The sequence below is a fragment of the Manis pentadactyla genome, chromosome 1 (genome assembly GCF_030020395.1).
Source record: "Manis pentadactyla isolate mManPen7 chromosome 1, mManPen7.hap1, whole genome shotgun sequence".
Taxonomy (NCBI): Eukaryota; Metazoa; Chordata; class Mammalia; order Pholidota; family Manidae; genus Manis; species Manis pentadactyla.
Genome location: NC_080019.1, coordinates 83,717,571 through 83,737,641, shown reverse-complemented (window position 1 = coordinate 83,737,641; position 20,071 = coordinate 83,717,571). Strand labels below are relative to the sequence as shown.

The 20,071-nt window shown below is 36.6% G+C and overlaps 1 protein-coding gene across 1 annotated transcript in view; it reads right to left on the bottom strand.

The window, feature by feature from the left end:
* MED12L (mediator complex subunit 12L) overlaps window positions 1-20,071 on the bottom strand; it is a 326,362-nt gene that overhangs the window by 16,707 nt on the left and 289,584 nt on the right. The window contains 4 exon segments of the mRNA XM_057499138.1: window positions 134-290; window positions 1,894-2,123; window positions 3,732-3,821; window positions 16,770-16,969. Coding sequence (XP_057355121.1) covers window positions 134-290; window positions 1,894-2,123; window positions 3,732-3,821; window positions 16,770-16,969 — 677 coding nt within the window.

Below are 20,071 nucleotides of genomic sequence, written 5' to 3'. Positions count from 1 at the left end.
ACCAGCTACAGTTTGGCTCCTACTGTCAAACACTCATGGTTCCTTGAAACGTGGCAATTAAAGTCTGAAGTACCTATTAGTTCCTATGATGCTGAGGACCTGGGACACATTGCCCTCACTCCCAGCCCCGTACCTGGAGGAGCCTCTGCTGCTGTCGAACCAGCGGCTGTCTGGGCCTCATCGGGTCCTGGGGCAGCGGCACGGGAGGAAGGTTTGGATGTGTGGAAGTCAGCACCGCTTCAATTCCTGCCCCCACCAGAGGACTCTGCTGAAGGGCCTGATGATTCAGTCTGGTAAAGAATAACATGACTTGCTTTCAGGCCTAAGGGTACTATCAAATTTGTAATCAGTACCACTGGGATGTTATACACACTCACAAAGAAATGACCATGGTAGACAATGGCTTGTACAATTCACATGCAATAAAGGGTAGGGGTTAAAATAATCTAGATTCTCAGGGATAGATGGGATCACATAACAAGGGACAGCAAACATGCTTACTACTTCAGGTAAAATTGCAGTCACGTATAAATTACTTTTTAAAAATCTTTTAATGGTTTTTAATAATAAGTGACATTAATGGAACATTTACTCTGGAACAGGTACTGTAGTAAGTCTGAAATGTGTTTTATCTAATTTACTCCCCACAGCAGCCCTTTGAGGTTAGTAGTTTTGGTATCCCCATTTAAAAAATGAGAAAACACAAAACTAGAGAAGTAACTCACCAAAATTACTCCGACAGCAAATGGCAAAGATAGGATTTAAACCCAGAATTGCTGGGCTCTGAAGTTCAAGTTCGTAGGCAATATGCTAGGCTGTCACTTACTAGAAGAATAATATAGTGCAGGTTGTACAAATTTATCTTCCCAAATGTGCTTGCATTGGCTTTGCTAACTTTCCATACAGTGACCATGTGGAGTTGGTATGTAGCCACTGATGGTCATACATGGGGGCTAAGCTGCTGTCCACTACAGAACAAATTTTGCAAGAAATTAGTTTCTTCTAAATAAATGCTACCCAGCAGAACTTTGTACGATGATTGAAATAGCCTCCGTGTTGCCCAATAAAATAGCCACTGGCCACCAGGACCATCTACAAAATTTCTGGGTCTCAGTGCAAAACAAAAATGCAGGGCTCCCTGAATAAAAATTGGTAATAATTTCAAGAGGGTGACAGGAAGGGCATTAAATTAAAGGGTCCTTCTAAACACAGTGTCCTGTGGGACTGTACAAGTCACACACACCAACTAGCTCTGATAGCTGTAGGTGGCTACTGAACACTTAAAATGTGACTAGGGTGTCTGAGGAACTAAAATTGTAATTTGAGTTTAATAGGCCACAGGTGGGCTAGCTGGCTGCTATAGTGGACTGTATAGTTATATACTCTATCTACAGGGCCCAATTAAAGCAGGAACTGAAAAGGAGTTTTTCATGATCCTGTTTTGCCAACCATCCACGAAGTGGTACCATGCATAAAGCACACTGCAATCCTGGGCTCTACGGCACTGGTCAACCTGCTCTAATAAGGCACTGCTAACAATAATCAACAATTTTTTATCTTAGACACTTAGTCAAAAAAGCTTTTTAAAAGAGATGAAAAGAAAGAATACTGGGGCTAACATAGTGGTGTCATTAAAAAATGTTACACACATGCTATGGGAGATAAAAGTCAAACTAAAAGGGCCTTGAATCAAATAAACAAATAGAGCACTGCTTATTTTGAACCTCTCTCTGAAGCTACTAAAAATGAGATGAGAGAATGCAAATTATATGCGAATATGCAAGCTCATAAAAACAATTATAAAGCACCATGCCTATCAGAAGCTATCAAAAGCATAACAAAGACAAGAATTTGAGTGTCAACTATCATAATCATTATTTTTACATGTATCACCTCTGAGAGCCAGTCAAAGGCTGCAGGTACGGCGACGTCTGCTGCTGAACATAGCCACTTGGTGGTTGCTGCATCTGTCTGAGTCTTTCCATCAGCACTGGGTTGGAATGTGCAGCCGGATAGGTTCTGGAGTTATAGCTGGGAGACAGCACCACACTGCTAGCCTGCTGCTGTGGGCTTTGCTGCAATGGCATCTGTGTTCCATACATCGTATAACCCTGGGGCATAGCCTGTGGCACACGCAAGGAATTAAGTCAGTGTTTCAATTTACCATCAGCTTTCCTATCACTAACATATATGGGGCAAACACAGATACGGGGCAGCTCCCTGAAGTTTACTGTTCTAAAGCCTCTTGTAACACAAAATATGAGGACTATGCTGGAGGCAGAGGCTAACTAGAAAGCTGTAGAATGAACTAGTTGTTATCACAATTCACCAGAATTGTCAATTAAAAAAGAAATTCTCATTTGGTTAAGAGATCAGTGTTAAGATCACTGCTTATTTTGAGGGAAGGTTGGGCATGTTTCTGTATAGAAATAATCAGGCGAGCATTTATATCTTTGTGCACAGATGACATCAATGTTCAACAGATTCCAGCATCATTAATATCGTTTCCAAAATTGGTCAGAAAAACTACCCATGCTCAGTGTAAATTAAAATAATGGAGTACCCTGATATGTGACTACACCTCCTTGGATCTAATGAATTTGCCTGTATTAACTAACCAGTTAGAAAGAAAAAAAAATTACTATCTTAAGCAAAGAGTAAGGGTATAATTGGCAACTTGCTGGACTACAGCCCTTTGCCAGCACTCTCACAGTAATATGAATGCTTCATTTGTCTATTCAATATTAATACATGCAGGCCTGTTTCTCTAAATCTTGACACCTAATGTAAATGAAACATCTGGGGTTCTGCTGGATCACTACCATGTACGGTTAACAAGAAAGAGGACTGTTCTTCAAATCCTCAACGCACCTCATTATAAGGTAGTTTAAAGGCTCTGACTTGGAAAACAGAGTAAGTATTATGAACTTCCATCAGGGAGTGTGCATGGATCCACTGTAGGGCTCAATGTCTATGAAAGCCAATCTTGGTTTTCCAGCTGTGGACACAATATGACTTATCAGCCCCAACTAGCTGTCTTGCCAACCTCCTTCAGGCCCCTGATTTATGAGAGTGATTGAGTAAAAGTATGTGGATGTAAAAATTACAAAATTACTAGACAAATAGCTCAAGAGTTGCATTACATTAAGGCAAGTCCATCATTTGTTGAGCAGCTCCTGTGTATCTGGTGCTATACTAGTTCTATAGGTTTTTAGATCCTCACAGTGTTCATCTCTATTTTACAGAGGAAACCAAGACTCAGAGTAACTTGCAAGATCAGTTACACAGCTAGTTAAGTCACCAGGAATTGTGCTAAGGTCTGATTCCAGGACGAATTAACTTCTTCTTCTACCATGATTCCTCTGCAATGCTATCTTTTAATATGGCAAATTCAATACTGACTTACATCATTATACATCATAACATAAAATAAATACTCTGGGACTGTTAAGCATTTCCTTATCTACCATTATCATTAAGGGTGTTTGAGTTTCCTTATGGTTTTAATTCAAGAATTTCCTAAAATGTTTTATGCTCTTTAAATCAGTCAATCCTGAGACTTGTTCAACCATCACTGGTAATACTCTTAACAAAAGGTAGATTATAATCTATAAGCAGAAGCAGTAATGAAGTTCTAGACCCCATAAGGGAATTGGTCATCTATTTATTTGGTTTCCCCCTTCAAATAAAGAACATTAAAAATCCCAGCAGCATGAAGCAAACGTGAGTACCTGTGCCTGCTGTAGCCCTGGATACTGGGGAAGCTGAGGGGACGGCCGGGCTTGTGCAGCGAAGAGAGCAGCCTGGTCCCCTGGCTGGCCCTGGAAAACAAAAGCCAAGGCGAACTCTTGATCATGACAACAAGGACTTGGTTTGAGCTCCTGGCTAATAACCCAAATAACCTATAAGATCAAATCTCACTACGTGGTTAGACTTGCAGATTTCCAAACTTCATTAAGTATGACTTCTTGCCAATTTCCTATGTGCGTAGAAACTGTTGAAACTTATAATTTCTTCCAAAGAAGACTGCAGATGTCCCCCAAAGATAACACAGACATAGTACAAGCAAAGACAATCAATGCTCTACTTATCAGAGAGCTGTGAGACAGCTTTCCTGTACACTTGAGGGTACAAGTGCCCCTCTAGAGTGAAAGGCATGAGTCTCTAAGTGAAATCTGAAACCACAGAGTTGTACCATCCTGTGCCCACAACAGAAAAAGAATATGTAGAATATACAAATGCCATATACAAATCTCATAACTTTTTAATAAATTTTCTTCATAGTGACCTAAACACTGTCCATCTAGGAATGTATTCAGGGGAGGATAAATTTGTCATCTTCTATGACTCTAATCATCAATTAGAATAATATCAATAAAAATTTATAGTAAGTTAGGCAGAAATTCCAACTGACTACAACATAATAAACCCAATGGACATCTGTTCACCAGTCTCAAATTACTACATGTTTTGGCCTTAGGAAAATATACTCATAAAAGCATCTGTGTATTTTATGTTTTTGTGGCAGAAACTATTTGATGGACATTTGAAGTAATAACCATGGAAAGAGGTCTAGCTTCTGACCTTCCCTAGGTTTTTTCAGGATTTACTAATTATAAAGAATGGGGTTTATTCTAGAATATTTTATTACTGTTTTATAGAATAGATGTCCTCATTTTTTTAGAAGTGCTAAATTATAGTTATATAAAACCCTTTATGTGCTTGGAAAGTAGTGTAGATATTTGTAATAGGGAGAAAGGGATGAACATTTAGCTTAAGAGGAAGAACACCAACAACTATTAAACATCTATTATATGTGAGAGACTGGGCTTCTTGTTCGTACTCCTATTTTCTCACAAGAACTCTGCAGGGACAGAGCATCATCTCTATTTTCTTCAGACAGGGAAAGCCAGTCTCAAAGAGATTAAGCAGTTTAACAAGCTCACCCATTTAAACCTGGCAGGGCCATTACCTGAACTAAGTGAGTCTCCAAAGCCTAGGGTTCTTTCCATTATGACAGGATATGTTCTATATGAGTTAAGGATAAAATATTTAAATGATCATTTTGGTGTTCACTGTTTAGGGACATACAACCTCTTAAACTCACTCCAGTAAGACACCAAAGAGACTCATTATTAAGACTGTCAATGAGATATTGAAACCAAGTGCATAAATCTTATAGTAAAATCCTTTCTCTGATCCTGACATAATCACTTCCGGGTATTAGAAAACTTCAGCCTTTCCTAAGGTGACTGTCTACCCACACATGGACAAAACACGAATTTCTCAGAGAAGCTACTGTGGTATCTGTACACAACACCTTCAACAAGAATCTAAATTTCTAGCATAGGGTACTATGAAAATACCCTCAGTCCTCAGCTGATTAATCTAAGTGCAATCAGACTTCTCTTTGCTTGGGTCTAAGGAAAACAGTCCAACTCCTTCTATGCCAACCCAGGCTATGGCAGTGTGGCCATTTAGAGCCTACAGCTATTCCTGCAAAATATTCAAATGGTTCTTAATCTCCCAAACATTATGCCAAGGGGGTCATTAAATCAACCAGATCTTCAAGAATCACTCCTCCCTGACAGTGTCCCTGACAAATATTGTTGTGTTTCCTTATGGGAAAAAAATATATGTATATTATAATTTTTACAGAAAGAGGGAGAATGTATTATTTATATGTGAGTCAGAATCTTGAGACTCTTAAGTGGTCTACAATACCCATGCTTTACTTTGGCTTGGAAGGAAACAAGATGTGGTCTATATGTGAGGCTTCATGCAGATGCATAAAACAGACCTTTCCTAATCCTAACTCTTTACTCTTCTTTTGTTTTTTTGAAGAACCTTATGAAACAAACTATGACTTACATTTTGGGGGAAACCAGAATACTGGTTAAGATAAATATCTGAACCACTGGGCAACAGTTTTATGGGCATGTAACAGTTGAAGTCATGTAGATTTAAGAAATCAGAATTAAAAACTATTCTATGTCTTTTTTTAATTTGCAAAACTAACATTCAAGGAAAAACACTGTAACTTTCAAAGAAGCAAGGAGAAAGGAATAAAGAATTTCAAATTCTCTAAAATCCATGCATTCTCAGTCTACCAGTTTCACCTAAGGGTAAACTGTTTGTGAAGATAATATGTTCCCTCCCACCAACAGTTTTTCCTGACTTACTACTTAAGTATAGTAGGTATTAATTCAGATATGTGGTATGCTTCCTGAGAAAATCAAACACTGCAAGTTGGCCAGCAGTCCCCCAGTGCTCTGTGCCTAGCTGTAGCATCATGTGTTGCTGTAAATGAGAAACACCCCCAGTCTCTTCCACAAGACTGAAATGCCCTCCTACTTTTGTTTTTCCCATATCATGCTAGGAACACATCATGTTAAATTGCAGAAATAGTTGAATTTGTTAAGAATGAATGACTGAGCAAAGTTCTTTGGTTACTTGAAAGACTTTGCAAATGCTCAGGGACCATAATGAGGGAATAAGTGAGGAAACTAAAGATTGAGATTATTACGAGTTTCTTTTCATGTTGGTGGGGATGGTTTGGCTGCATTAAATCAAGAAGAGACTATATGTCATCCACATCAGGACAGGATAGGCCAACAGGTGCACAGTAGGACCATGCCCGACAAATAATGATATATGGTCACCTTAGCTATATGTAATCCATTTATCTGTTGTTTCCCTGAAAATGTTCTAAGCTTTACTTGTTTTTAATTAGTTTCTAGCACAGTGTCTGGTACATTGTAAGTGCTCAATAAGTATTTGTTGAGAAAACTTAAGATTTAACTTAGTTTATCTGTTAACCAAGAGCTCCAGAAGTAAATTGGGATTTATATTTCAGCATGAATTAATTTACCAAGTGCTTTCTAATTGCCCCATTTTTTAGCATCATCTTTTATTTTGAAAGTTCAATTTTAATTTAATTTTTAGCATGTATCAATTTAATGATTTCTTCTTTTTGGTTTGCATTACTATCTGAAAAGTAGCTTAGTTTCCCCCTCTTGATTTATTCTGCTTAACTAAAACATTGAGGCAACATTAACTTTCTATTTTTATGTGTACAACAGTTATTTCAGGAGACTGGCTTTTTGATGGAATATGCATGCCTAACCAAGTGCATTATGATTTTGAGCACCTCACTGGGAGAGAAAATAGGACACATTTGTGCCCCTGCTCAAGCTCCCATGGCTCAGGTACCTGACTTACATGTGCTAAGGGAGCAAGCCCCAGTTAACTGGGAAAATTTGATAACTACATAGATCCATCTCTATATTGCTACTTGACGTGGATTCCTACAAATTTAGTTTCCTTCTCTAGTTCATTTGTGCTCTTTGCTTTGGGTTTGCTTCTATATAAGAAATATAAATCCATTATATTTTCTACAATTTCCACTTTCCAAGAACTTGTAAAGAAGCTGTGCTGTTCAATACTGACTCATTTTCCTGGCCTTTATAAGAACAATTCTGTCTTACTGCTTTCTTTTTTAATTAGACAAAAGAAGGATCTCAGCTCAAAGAGATGTTGACTCAGAGGCCTTTGCATAATTTGAAATTAACGCATCCAGTATGTTTAAAAGTTTTGATAAATTATCCTCAAACATAATTTTATTCTCCTGGGTGTTCTCTTCATTAGCAATCTCTTCCTCAGTCAACTGAGCAAATGTGATCTCTTGTTAAAGGAAAATTAATTATACCTCCAGTTAGCAGGCAGTAGGCATTATAATTATCAACCTTTCAGGAACAGGAATTTTCTATCCACTCAATTCACTAGTAATGATTTTTTTTAATCCCTATTTAGTAGCTTTTCAATAGTGCTTAAGGGTCACAAGTAGAGAGACAAGTTGTACCTGAAAAACCACAGCGAAATTTTGTGACTTTGTTTCTGAAAATGCTGATTGAGGAGTAACGATAAAAGTCGCCCAGTGAAAACCAGTGGGTAATGTTTTATGAGTCACTTAGCAAAAAGGTTTTGGTTGTGATTATGACTGTGGAAGGTTCTGAGTAATGGTGCCCAAGGCTAAAACAACAGATGGTGTGAACCAGAAATTGTAGTCACCACACCACATTGGTATAATGTGATTGTTGATAACAGATCCAAAATTTTATAAAATTGTATAAGTTGCCAAGTTATACTTGATCATTTTATAAAGCTTTCATATAAAATATAACTTGGCTGGGAATAGATTGATTAACAGGAACATTAACTGCTGGAACAAACTGATTCATTCTAAAATAAACACCTCATAAAACAGTGAACATTTACATATAATCTATCAACATGCACATAAATGATGTAGATAATGACTGGCTGGGTATATACAGTCACTAAATTCCTGATACTGGAGAACAGCAGAGGAAAAGAAGAATGGTGAAAAGGACAACAAAGACATATATATATATATATATATATATATATACACACACACACACACACACACACGTTTCCATTAATTTGAATGAATACACAAATCACAGAAATCTTTTAACTTTACCTGACAAAAATTTTTTTAAAATCAATGATTGATGCAAATTGTTTTCTACCTGAATGATATTATCATCAAAACAATAAATGCCCTACAGCCAGCATAGGTTATCTCCAAAAAGTTTTCAAGTTTGATAAAGTTTAATCAAGTTTTTAAATAAAAACCTCATCTGCTCTCTGTATACCACAAAGGGTTGAGAAAAGCTGATAGAAAAATTCTTCTCAGAAAAGTCTCTAAATTTTCCTTTTCTAACATAACTATTAAAGAAATTGCCTATATAACAAGTATTTAATAACCTATTTTCAAAACTTGAAAATGCAGTTAAGGATATTTCACCAATGTAACAGAAAATGTTACCCATTAAAATTGGCAGTGAAACAAGTTGACTTACATTCACATCTGAGATGTGTGCTCTTTTTTATTCTAATGCTTCTTGGGTTTATGTTGTGGGTTGGCTGCCTGATACAGAAACCCATAAGTAATTTAATGCAAAACATGCATTCTTAGCTAGCCCAGGCAAAGCAGTAGAGGTGAGGTCTTATGACATGCATGCACAAGACCTATGCTCAAAAAAAATCTTCTCCATACCAGAAGGAAAATAGAGATGATGCATTCTGTGAAGAATTTAAGAATAGCCAGTGAGTGGGATGTGATGAGAAAGGTATGTTTCATAACCACAGTTTTCATTATCTTGCACTGGCCTATAAATCAGCATGCCATGCGTTCTTCTACTAATGATGTGAATTACCACAGAGAGAAGCAAGAGATCAGGAATAGATGGGTTCAAAACTGAGACCGGGATGAAGGTGCAGGAACTGGTCTATGTTCCCAAGCCCAGGCCATGAACATCCACTGGTTTCTACACCATACACATATATACACATATATGATGAAAATCATGAGGCAATCAAAGGGAAAAACTTTCAGAAATAAATTTCATTAAATTGGACATGGTCAATGAATTCATGATTCTGTGTTACAGTCTCAAACATAAACCAAGTGAGTAACAGTGAAATGAAGACTATAATTATTACCAGCTACAGAAGAATACCCGCTTCTCATTTTGATGTTAAAGGAGTAATGCTATAGAAGTTTACTTTAAAAAAAAAAGAAAGAAAAAGGAATGACAGCAGGGGTGTTACCATTATGTTGTCAAAGTCTTCCAGAAGGGAGACAGCAGAGTTACAGAAGTCCTAGGGGACAGCAAGAAAACGGCAGACAATACAGATAAGATTTTTTTAGCCTAATGATGTGGGTAGCCAAAATACATATGAAATAGTTCATTTTAAAACAATGTTTCATCAGAGTTGAGACTTAAAAATCCAGAACTATAGAGGCTTAAAATTCATACACCAAACAACATCACTATAGACTGGGACACTGATAAATAACATGGTAATATCTGTATAATGGAAAAGCACATCCTGAAGGTTAAATGGTGACATAAAAGATGGAGGGGAGCTTTCAGACAGACACTTGTTACAACTAAGCAATGCTGGGACCCATGTGAGCAGAAGGGCATTAGAGTCCTTCCTCACCTACAGCCAGTGGGAGAGCTCAGGACATTTGGGTCACATTAAATGGATAAGACATTAAGTAAACAAGTCAGTAGGTCATATACTGCTGGAGAAAGTAATTCGATAACTCCATCCCCAGGAAGTGCAAATGAAAACAGAGCATTGGGTTAACTGCACATTCCATCAACCAAAATAGATGACACATATTTAGAGAGCCACCAGTGTTTACACACTAACAGGGACTCTGATTTAGAAAAAGGTAACTAAACGCTTGGGAAAATATTCCTACTTCTCAGGTAAATGACTCACTTGTTTAACCATTTTTATAAACAGATTCCAAGTGACATTTTGTCTGAGATGTCAAAAATCTTCTGGAACCTAATAGAAACCCTAACAGAGAAAGTATTTTACTACATTAAGGAAATTATAGGAGGCATTTTCCAAGTAATACGTTCCCTCACCATTTTAGTTATAGGTACATAATTTATTGTATCTGTACATTTGTCTTAAGATCCAACAACCACCTTTGTATTAGAAGTCCATTTTCTCACCTTCTATCCCAATCTGCTCCCCTCACTCATAAAAATCAAGTTGTACATATTATCTCCTAGATCACTGTGTTTGCCACCTCATAATTTCAGCAAATTAAATGAACACCTTTCTCATCATTCAAATAAACAGAGAAATACCAGATATTAACTGGTAAGCATAACACCCACTTCCCTGGGCATGGTAGTCATCCAAGGAACAAAATGATAGAGTTTAGGACATATTTTCTAGTTCAGTGGTTTTTCTCCTAAATTCATCTTTGTCATTGAGATGTAATGAAATTATACTCTGAGTAAATGCATTAAAGTAATCGTCAAAACTCAAGATCTGTTTACTAGTCTGCCTACCTTGAGCAAGTAAGAATAAAATTATTTTGAAATATGTTCAAATTTTACAATCAGGAAAATTACAGAAAGGAAAACTTGAATACCTAATAAAGTTGTAGAAGATGCCTAAATTCACAGCTAATGAGGAAATGCCAATTACTATAATAAAATACCATTTTACCTGCTCTGAATGAGAAAATTAATATCTGACAATATAGGCTTGGTGAGCATGTGGAGAAAGGAAAAAACTCATTTGTGACTGATGAGAATTAACAACACTTTAGAAATCAAATCATCATTTCCACTTTCAAGTACATTACCTAAAACTCTTTGTATGTGCAGAAGAAATGAACAAAATTTTACTGTAGCACTTTTAACAGTAAGAAAAAGTTAGGAATAACTTAAATAACCATTAATAGGAGAATGGATAAATAATGTTAATGTTCATGGCAAAACAGCATTCATCCAAGACAAACAAATGAATTAAACTGCATGTAACAAAGAATATACAATTCAAAATTAAGTCAAAATATATGTCCAAAAAGAGCTGCAAAACAGTATATGTACGAAACCAATATATTAAGTTTCAAATCAAAGTAATACTATATAATATTTATGTTAATGATGCAAAAATAAGTAATAGAAGTGTAAAAACATTCATAAGGAAAAACACTAAATTCATGATAGCAATTTCTCTTTATAGGAAAGAAGGGAAATGAGAGTAGACAAGGAGTCTCATTCACATCTGTAATGTTTTATTTTTTTAAATGATCTAGAGCAAATATTGCAGAACATTATTTAATAAATGATGGTAGGTACATTAATGTTTGCTATATTATTTTCTGTTCTGTCCATACATTTCAAATACATCTCTAAGGAGTGAGTAGGAAGGAGTGAGCAATGGAAGGAAAGAGATATTCCAAAGAGACATAACATCCCTAGGGTAGAAGATGAATTATGAGTCAAAGGTTGGCTGCTCAACTTAAATGGGCTTCATCAAACCAAGAGGCATATCCTCCAGAAGTTGAAAGATATATTTTTGTAAGGAACAAACATCTCTGGGTGGCTCTGACTCAGTCATTGCCCTTTCTTTAAATTAAACTATTATTTTCAGGTGGGTACATAATGACGGCACCTGTTCCACATTTAATAACCTAATGTTCTTACAAGTATCCACTAGCTGTAACTGGGCACATCATTTCTGTCCTCTGTCAGAAATTATTTTCTTCAATGTTATGAAAATACTGATTATCCATAGCCTATAACCAATTGCTTTCTTCTAAATTTGTCTCAATTATGCTAAACATATTATTTGCTTATCTTTCTTTGGATTCTTACACTATCTGGCATCGACTATAAAGAACAACAAAATGATTTTGTGCATCAAAAGGGAGAAATCAGGATAAAGTGATACCATAAATCAAGACATAAAATTGAGTCCTTTTTCCTGGGTCAAAACTAAGATTTTCTCCAAAAGATCCTTCCTTAGAAGATTGATAGGTGGTGGTGAAGAAGGAAGTTACTTCTTTCAGAAGAAAAATACTGGATATACGAAAAAGGTGACTGGAAAAATATTAAGCAGCATTTGGTGTTATTACAACCAGTATTCTGTATTTCACAATAGCTCTCATAGGCTATGTGAAAATAAAATACAGTGGTATTTTTAACACTAAAATTAGAATCAGTCCTTCTGAAGTCTGTATCACAGAATTTAGGCAGTAAAAACATACTGCTCTAAGAAACTGAAATAGTTATTAAGAAAACTAAAAAGCACCCCTTTTTATTAGTCTCTTCTATTGGTGGCCACTGAGCACCAATCTTCTTAGGGACAATTACTGTAAACCATACAAGTAAAGCATTTGATGTGCTTTTGTTCTCTTTTAATTCTTAACATATTTAAGAAAATAAAGGTCACTGTATGAGATAGAGATATCCCTTGAACAATACAAACAAAACATAATACTAAAAATAGTAACAGTAAGTATAGCAGCTAACACTTTTTGAGCACTTACTATGAGCCAGCCACTGTTCAAAGATCCATTACATGCATGAAACTATAAAATACTATAGAGTAAATATTACATTAGCTCCATCTTACAGATGAGACTCTGAGGCCCAGAAAAGTAACATAACCACTACACTGAGTCCCACTTAAATAAGGGACATGGAGTAAGGAACAGAGAGCAATCATTTTTATTTTTCTGGATGAAGACTATAAATAAAAAGAATGAAATCAGTTCTTGCCAAAACATCTTTAGTGTATATTGATATGCACAAAAGATGTGAGAAAATACACTCGATTATAATACCAATAATTACATCAAATAATTTGATTGAAAATACTAGTAATACCCACCCTATTCAGCACCTGTTTTCCAGTTACTATACCAATGTCTTGATACATTTCTGAGGAAATTTAAGATGGTCCACAATAGAAAATTCTATCAGATTAAAGCTGATAGTCAGACTCTGCAGCAGACCTAGAGAGTTATTTTATAATGGTATTCTATTTTCATTGTGCACCATCTAAAGCTAGATGAGTCCTACATATGTCAACTTCTCTGCATTAGATGGGAAGAGGCAAAGGGGACCCCACAAAATCTGAGACACCCAGAATCCAGGAAGTGCTGTGCTCCCTGCCCCATCTAGACTTTCAGAGGTCACTTCTGGGTGCAGTGTCTAGAAACACTCAGAAGGACTGCTTTGAGATGAATTTGTGGCTAAAAATCAGTTTGCTAAGGATTAAGGCTACTAGGAAGTTCTCTAGGCTTTCTGGAAATAGCTGATCAAAATGTATTCACTTGATAAATGTCTCATAGATTTCTACCTTGTGCTCAGTCACTGAAAACATGATACAGAACATCATAATACCCAATGCCTGACCTTATAAGAAGAGGGGACAGCCAGGCGGGGGGTGTTTGTTGGGGGAGGGGTGGGGGTCACCGGACAACAGGCCCACAGAGCAGTCATACCCAGGCTTGGAGAAACTAATCAATCTTTAAAAGCATCTGCTAAAATTCCAAGATCAGTTTTGAATTAAGTTAAAATGGAAAATCTCCCACATGTTTGTTACATGTTAGAAATGGGCTTCTGTAACTAGAAAATTTCTAGGGCAAGGACAAAAATGATATCTATGTCATCTTTTTAAGAAGCCAAAAACTGAAGAAAAAAAATTACAAATTCTTATGTAGCTAGAGAGAATCACCATTATGCGTAGGCATTTAGCCTGAGAAAATGTTCCTGCCAAAATTAGAATCAACATTGCTCTATCATTTCTTATTATGAAGAATATAGGTCAGTACTTTTTAGAAAAACAACTAATTCCATCCAGAATTATATATTAAAATAATTTATCACTATCAATTTTATTCCATTTAACTCTGCCTTTGTTCTAGCTTTTTAAGGATTACCATAAGGAGAATTTCTTTCAGCCACAATACCATATTTAGCTAGATGCCAGCATGTTAATAGCTTATACATGATCTACTAAGAAAGAGGAAAGGAGCTATTATTTCCTGGGAACCTCCTAGGAGCAGGCACTTGAGCACATGCTACACACAAATTTCATTTCTCTCTGAAGGACTGCTCTACCCTGGGATTGAACCATATATGTATTTCTCTTCCTAATAAGAACATTATTTTTCTCAGTTATCCAACATCTGAGGAATAGTGAGAGAAAGAGAGAAAAAAACATGTCTGCTCCTGAAAGCCCTTCAGAGATTCTAAAGCAAAGTTTCAACAAACTGTTAAAAAGGAATTTTTAGGATTTTCTTTAGGAGGAGAGGGGAGGTGAATGCTGTACAACTGCTATGAAGCTGAGCCTTTACAACTTGAAGTGGGAAATCCTGACTTCTCAAAAGGGGAAAAGAGAGAGAGAGAGAGAGAGAGAGAGAGAAGATCTGTCACGAAAGAATCAATCAGAAAAAGAATGAAGTACCAGTTAATTCCTACTGGTACAAGCAGTACAACTCTAGGTGGTAAAAAAGAATACAGTTAGAAACTCTTGAGGAGTTTGAGGAAAGGGGGGGAGATAACATGGGTCCTCTGGAAGGCCCCCTCTTATGACATTTTAGGTCATAAGCCTGCCTTCCCCAAATATGCAAGGATATCTGTAATTATATGTAGATTAGTCTATTGAATTCTTTTAAAAAATGCTTTAAGAGAAACTGCTTGTCATGGCTTATAGTAACCTTAAAGGACAGGTGTTTACCCTTATAAATGGCCCAGCAAGCTTGCCCCATACTAGGAATCACTTAGAGCAATTCAAAACTGAATTTAGCAATAATACTTGGAAAGTACTAATAAGGCAAATTATGCCTTGTGATTAAAAAGGTAGATATGAAAAAAACTTATTGGAAAGCAAATTTTATTTAGGCATAAATTACTTTAAAAGGGAGCTGACTTCTTTTTCATGTGATGCCCACACGCACACACAGAGGCACAGGCACGCGGACTATGCGGCACCGCCCACACTCCCTGCACAACTTCTAGAAAACTTTTTATCTCAACAAGTATTTGAAACCATGGTATAATAAGTATTTTTGTTCATCCCCAATAAGAGCTAAAATCCCACTGAGGCTTAACACGGCTCCAAACATATGCTGCTCTTTAAGCAAAATCAATGCTTTTAAGTGTTTTAATCAAATCCTCATCATTTCTATGTATGAAGCAACTTAGGCCCATCTTACAACCATGGAGCTTCAGCAATGGCTAGAGGTCAGGGAGAGAAAAGCATGTAGTGTGACTGTTGTTGGCATTCTCCTGCAGTTCAACTAGTTTCCTCTCTCCTAGACTTCTTAGAATAAAGGTGAGAAAAGGAACCATTTTTAAGAATGCACAACTAACCCTCCCACCCCCACCCTAAAATCACTAAGGGAACTGAATGCAGATGTGCCATAAATTATATGATGGAGATATGCCTAGGAAGTTATCCAAAATACAAAGAGTATTTTTAAAAGCATTTGAATTTCTTGTTAATTTGTGTTGTCTTCTTAGAGAAGGACACACGTGTGGATTGGCTACTTTTGAGGATTGCAGAGGTACCTAACGCACAGGGTTGTTGTGGGATCTAAGACAACCAACACATTTGAAGTGTTCAGAAGTGTTTTGGCAAATAGTAAGTGCTCCAGTAGAGTCAGATGCTATCATCACCATCATAACAAAAAAAGTACAATCTTTTTATAAAAATTGGAAAATGCAAAACGTACATAGAAACTTGAAAAAGAAGTCTCAATCTCCTCTCTTCCTTTTTAATGTATTTATTTGTATGGGTTTGTGGATTTCATGAGTCTCTCCTAAGTTGTATGTGATTTCCACCACTGCTTGGTTAAACAATCATTGTCACCTCAAAAGTTAAAGAAAATTAGGTTACAGGGCACAAAAAACAGAAATAATATAAATAAAAAAGCTGAAGGTATCCCTACACAGACTATTGGTAATGTTTGTTATAGACCTTATTAAATATATGCTAAAAATAGAGTCTGTGCGGGCACTGTAGGAGAAACATGAGAAATATCGGGGCTTCAGACATACAACTTGAGAGTATTAACTCTAACAGTAGTACATGGAAGCAGAGCTAAAAGGAGTGCAGAAAATGGTGATAATTAAAACAGGGAGCAGTGCTCAGAGAAGGTCACTTCAAGGATGAAAGGCCCGCTGCTTCTAAGTGACTAGAAAATCATCAGCTCTTCCTTAAGACATTTCGGGCCCTTGTTTGATCAGACATTAAAATCCAGAGGAAGAGCATTTCCTAACCCGCAGCAGAGCTCCGCCCGCACGCACACACAGAGGCACAGGCACGCGGACTATGCGGCACCGCCCACACTCCTTGAGCTGGAAGCGCTATTGAAGGCGGAGCACCACCCCGCCGGCTGCACACACCTGTTGGAACGGGCGCGTCTGGGCTTGCCTGAGAAGCCGCTGCTGCTGCACGAGCTTCATCTGCACCAACTGCTGCTGTGAAGTGATGGCGTGAAGGGGCGGCTGCATCACAGCACCCGAGCGCCGCTGCAGCATGTTGGACAGAGCTTGTTTGGTGTTGGTGGGGACAAAGGAGCCCGCGGGGTCCAGTCTGGAGCCACCTACAAAAGCAACCGAAAAGAAGGGCTTTCTGCGCGTGTCAGTGCAACGGGTCTCATTTTATCAAAATGCGGAAACCTCACCTTCTAAACCTCACTGTATGAGTCAAATGGAAAACAAGGCATTGCCCCCACCCTGTACAGATATTAAGGATCAGTTAATAGTTGCTTAGGTTCCAAAGGACGGGGAGGGTTGATGTAGCAGTGAATTATAGCATGTTAATGACTTCCTGGAGGTTCCACTTAAGTTGATAAACTGAAACGCCTGGAGCACAGAATCATCAGCAAAATTTCAGAATTTCGTGGGCTTTAAATTATGAAAGGCCCTCAGAAATATATTACTTGCATAAAATGTACTGCATTTGCAGTGTATTTTGCCAAGTGTCCTAAGCCGGGCATAGAAACCTCTTTGTAATTTCAAACAAATGTGAAGCTCATAGTCTTTAAGCTTCTTTAACCATGGCAAAATACAAATTCCTGTTTTTGTAGTTTTAAAAGCTTGAAATACTTGGAAACCTTAAATACCTTAATTCTAAACACAAAACACACCTTTTTTGAAAGCAAGAAATCAAGTAAGCAATGTTGATTATAGTGATGCTTATGAAAACAAAGGAAGTCAACATATTTGCATACATAATTTATCAGATGTATTTAAGAGTCACCAGATAGCCTGTATTCTTCAAGTTTGTAACAAAAGTTCTATATCAATACCTCATAAAAGATGTCTTTTTTTTAGAGCAATTTGTATTATGGGAACAAATATTTTAAAGCTATTCACTTGAAAAACCCACATTCTTTTAAAGACTCAGTATCAAAATCAGCAGTGTGATTTATGAAGTCATTCAGAGGCATTTGAAAAACATTTGGGGAAAAAATGTAAAGGTAATTTGAGTAACATGGCAAGGTAACTTTTGTTAAGAAATAATTAGAATTTTACTAATACATAAAAACTTGATTGACTCATTTTATACATAAGGGAAATTCTTTTTTAGAGATTACATTATGGTCTACTTTCTTTTCATTTTCCTAACCTTCCTATAATCTTGTACTTTTGAGCCAACTAAAGAAATAAAATATATGAAATATTGCTGAAGCTGTATATTCATATCTAATTCCCACCTAATTATACCTACTCCCATCAAATGCTACTCTGACCATGGCGTTTATCATTCCCATACATTTCCTTATAACTTTACCATACCAGTGTACATATATGAGAAAGACAGAGGAAATTGGTAAAGGTGTTGCATGTACGTTTGTATGTGTTGGTGGGGGTATGCTGTTCTACATTTTAACTATATATGAATGAAAGCATCCTGTGCATACTCTTCTGCAACTTAATAGGATTCATATTTTTATGAAAATCCATAAATTCACACATATGAATCCCCAGAAATCATTATAAATTTCTTATTATAAGTTATCACTTAAGACTTAGCCAATACCTAAAGTTCTTCAACTTCTAAACACCTTTTATTGTATTTGAGGGGAAGAGGGCACGTGCTTTTAAAATGAGTTAGCCTGCAATTCATAGACAGGCCTTGTGTTTAAAAATGCTAAAAAATTCACAAGGATTTGGAAAATGAAAAGAGAAAGTCAAAAGGGTGGATGATTGTATATTCTTTTTCCACTTTTGTCAATTTATAATTTTCTCCTTATAGTCCATGGTCATCTTATTCTTTAAGAACCTACTTTACAAGCCAGATACTGATCTAGCTAGGGATACTATAGTGAACAAAACAGAAAAAATACCTGCCCTCACAGTGCTTACATTTAGGGGAAAACAGATAATAAACCAATAAGTAAATAAGAGTAAAGAAGCAAGTGCTAATACTATAGAGAAACAGAAAGAAAGGGAGGGGTGTGGTTTACAATTTAAAACAGGGTGGCCAGTGGCAGTCCACTGCAGAAGAGGTACCTGACTGAAACAAAAGGAGGCAGGCAGTGAGCCGTGTGGATATCCGAGGGATACCAGTGTAGGCTCAGGGGCCAGCAAGGGCAAAAGCCCTGAGGTGGGAATGTGTTTAAGATCATTTACTGAACATGTTTGCTGTATTAGGCTATTTTGCAAGTGCCATATTTCTTTAAATTTAAACTGTGTGTGTGTGTAACATAAACTTTATTTCATCCTTCAAGAAAATAATTTTTATCCATTTTCTTTACTATAATATCTTAACAACCAAAACAAGCCCTGGGACATTATGAAGCTCAATACATGTTGTTGAATAAATACTTGAATTACCCACCCATGAGGGTATATATTAGCATATGCAATTTACAGATAATCAAGCAGAAGCAGAGAGAAATTAAGACTTTGCCAAGACTTAGCAGGAGTGGTAGAACCAGACTTGAACCTAGAACTCTTACTCCCAGACCAGCTCTCTTAGCCACTAATTTAGAGTACAAAATATGCATTCTCTTCTGTTGTTAAGCCAAGAATCAAACATTTTCTTTCCTAGGCCTCAAAATGTCATACTCAGATTACAATAAAAATCACAATACATCATAGAATACAATAAGAAAAAATATTATTTGTTAGAATGGCACATCCATCCTCAGGCAGACTGAGATATCAAAATAATCTATTTTTCTAAAGCAGGCAAACTTTCATTTAGGAAGAACATTTCTAATTAAGAGACTTTATTTTTTTTAATGGAAGTCTTCATTCCAGATAGAAAATCTTCTTGGACTTGAATCACAGAAATACTAAAATCAGGAACATGTATTGTGGATATTGTAGTTTTCCTTACTGATCTCTAAATCTACTTGCTTACCCAAATTCTGAGAACCTCCATGGTATAAACAATTTACGATTCACAATATAAGAAAAGAAAAGACACTGTGTAATATCGTTCAGTCTTTTAAAACACTGACACAAATTGTATCTGATTAAAAAAAAGTCCACAAATTTCAAGCATATGGCTTTTATCAACTTCACATCTTACAGCTTAGATTTTCATCAATGGCTAATTTCCTTCTACTGTGGATGAAAATTCCCAAAGCAGTACATAACAATCATATTTTAGAATAAGAAAATACATTTTGAGTGGAGAGAATGAAAGAAATGTCCACGGAGCATTCAGTTCTTGAGATTTCCAAGTTTTC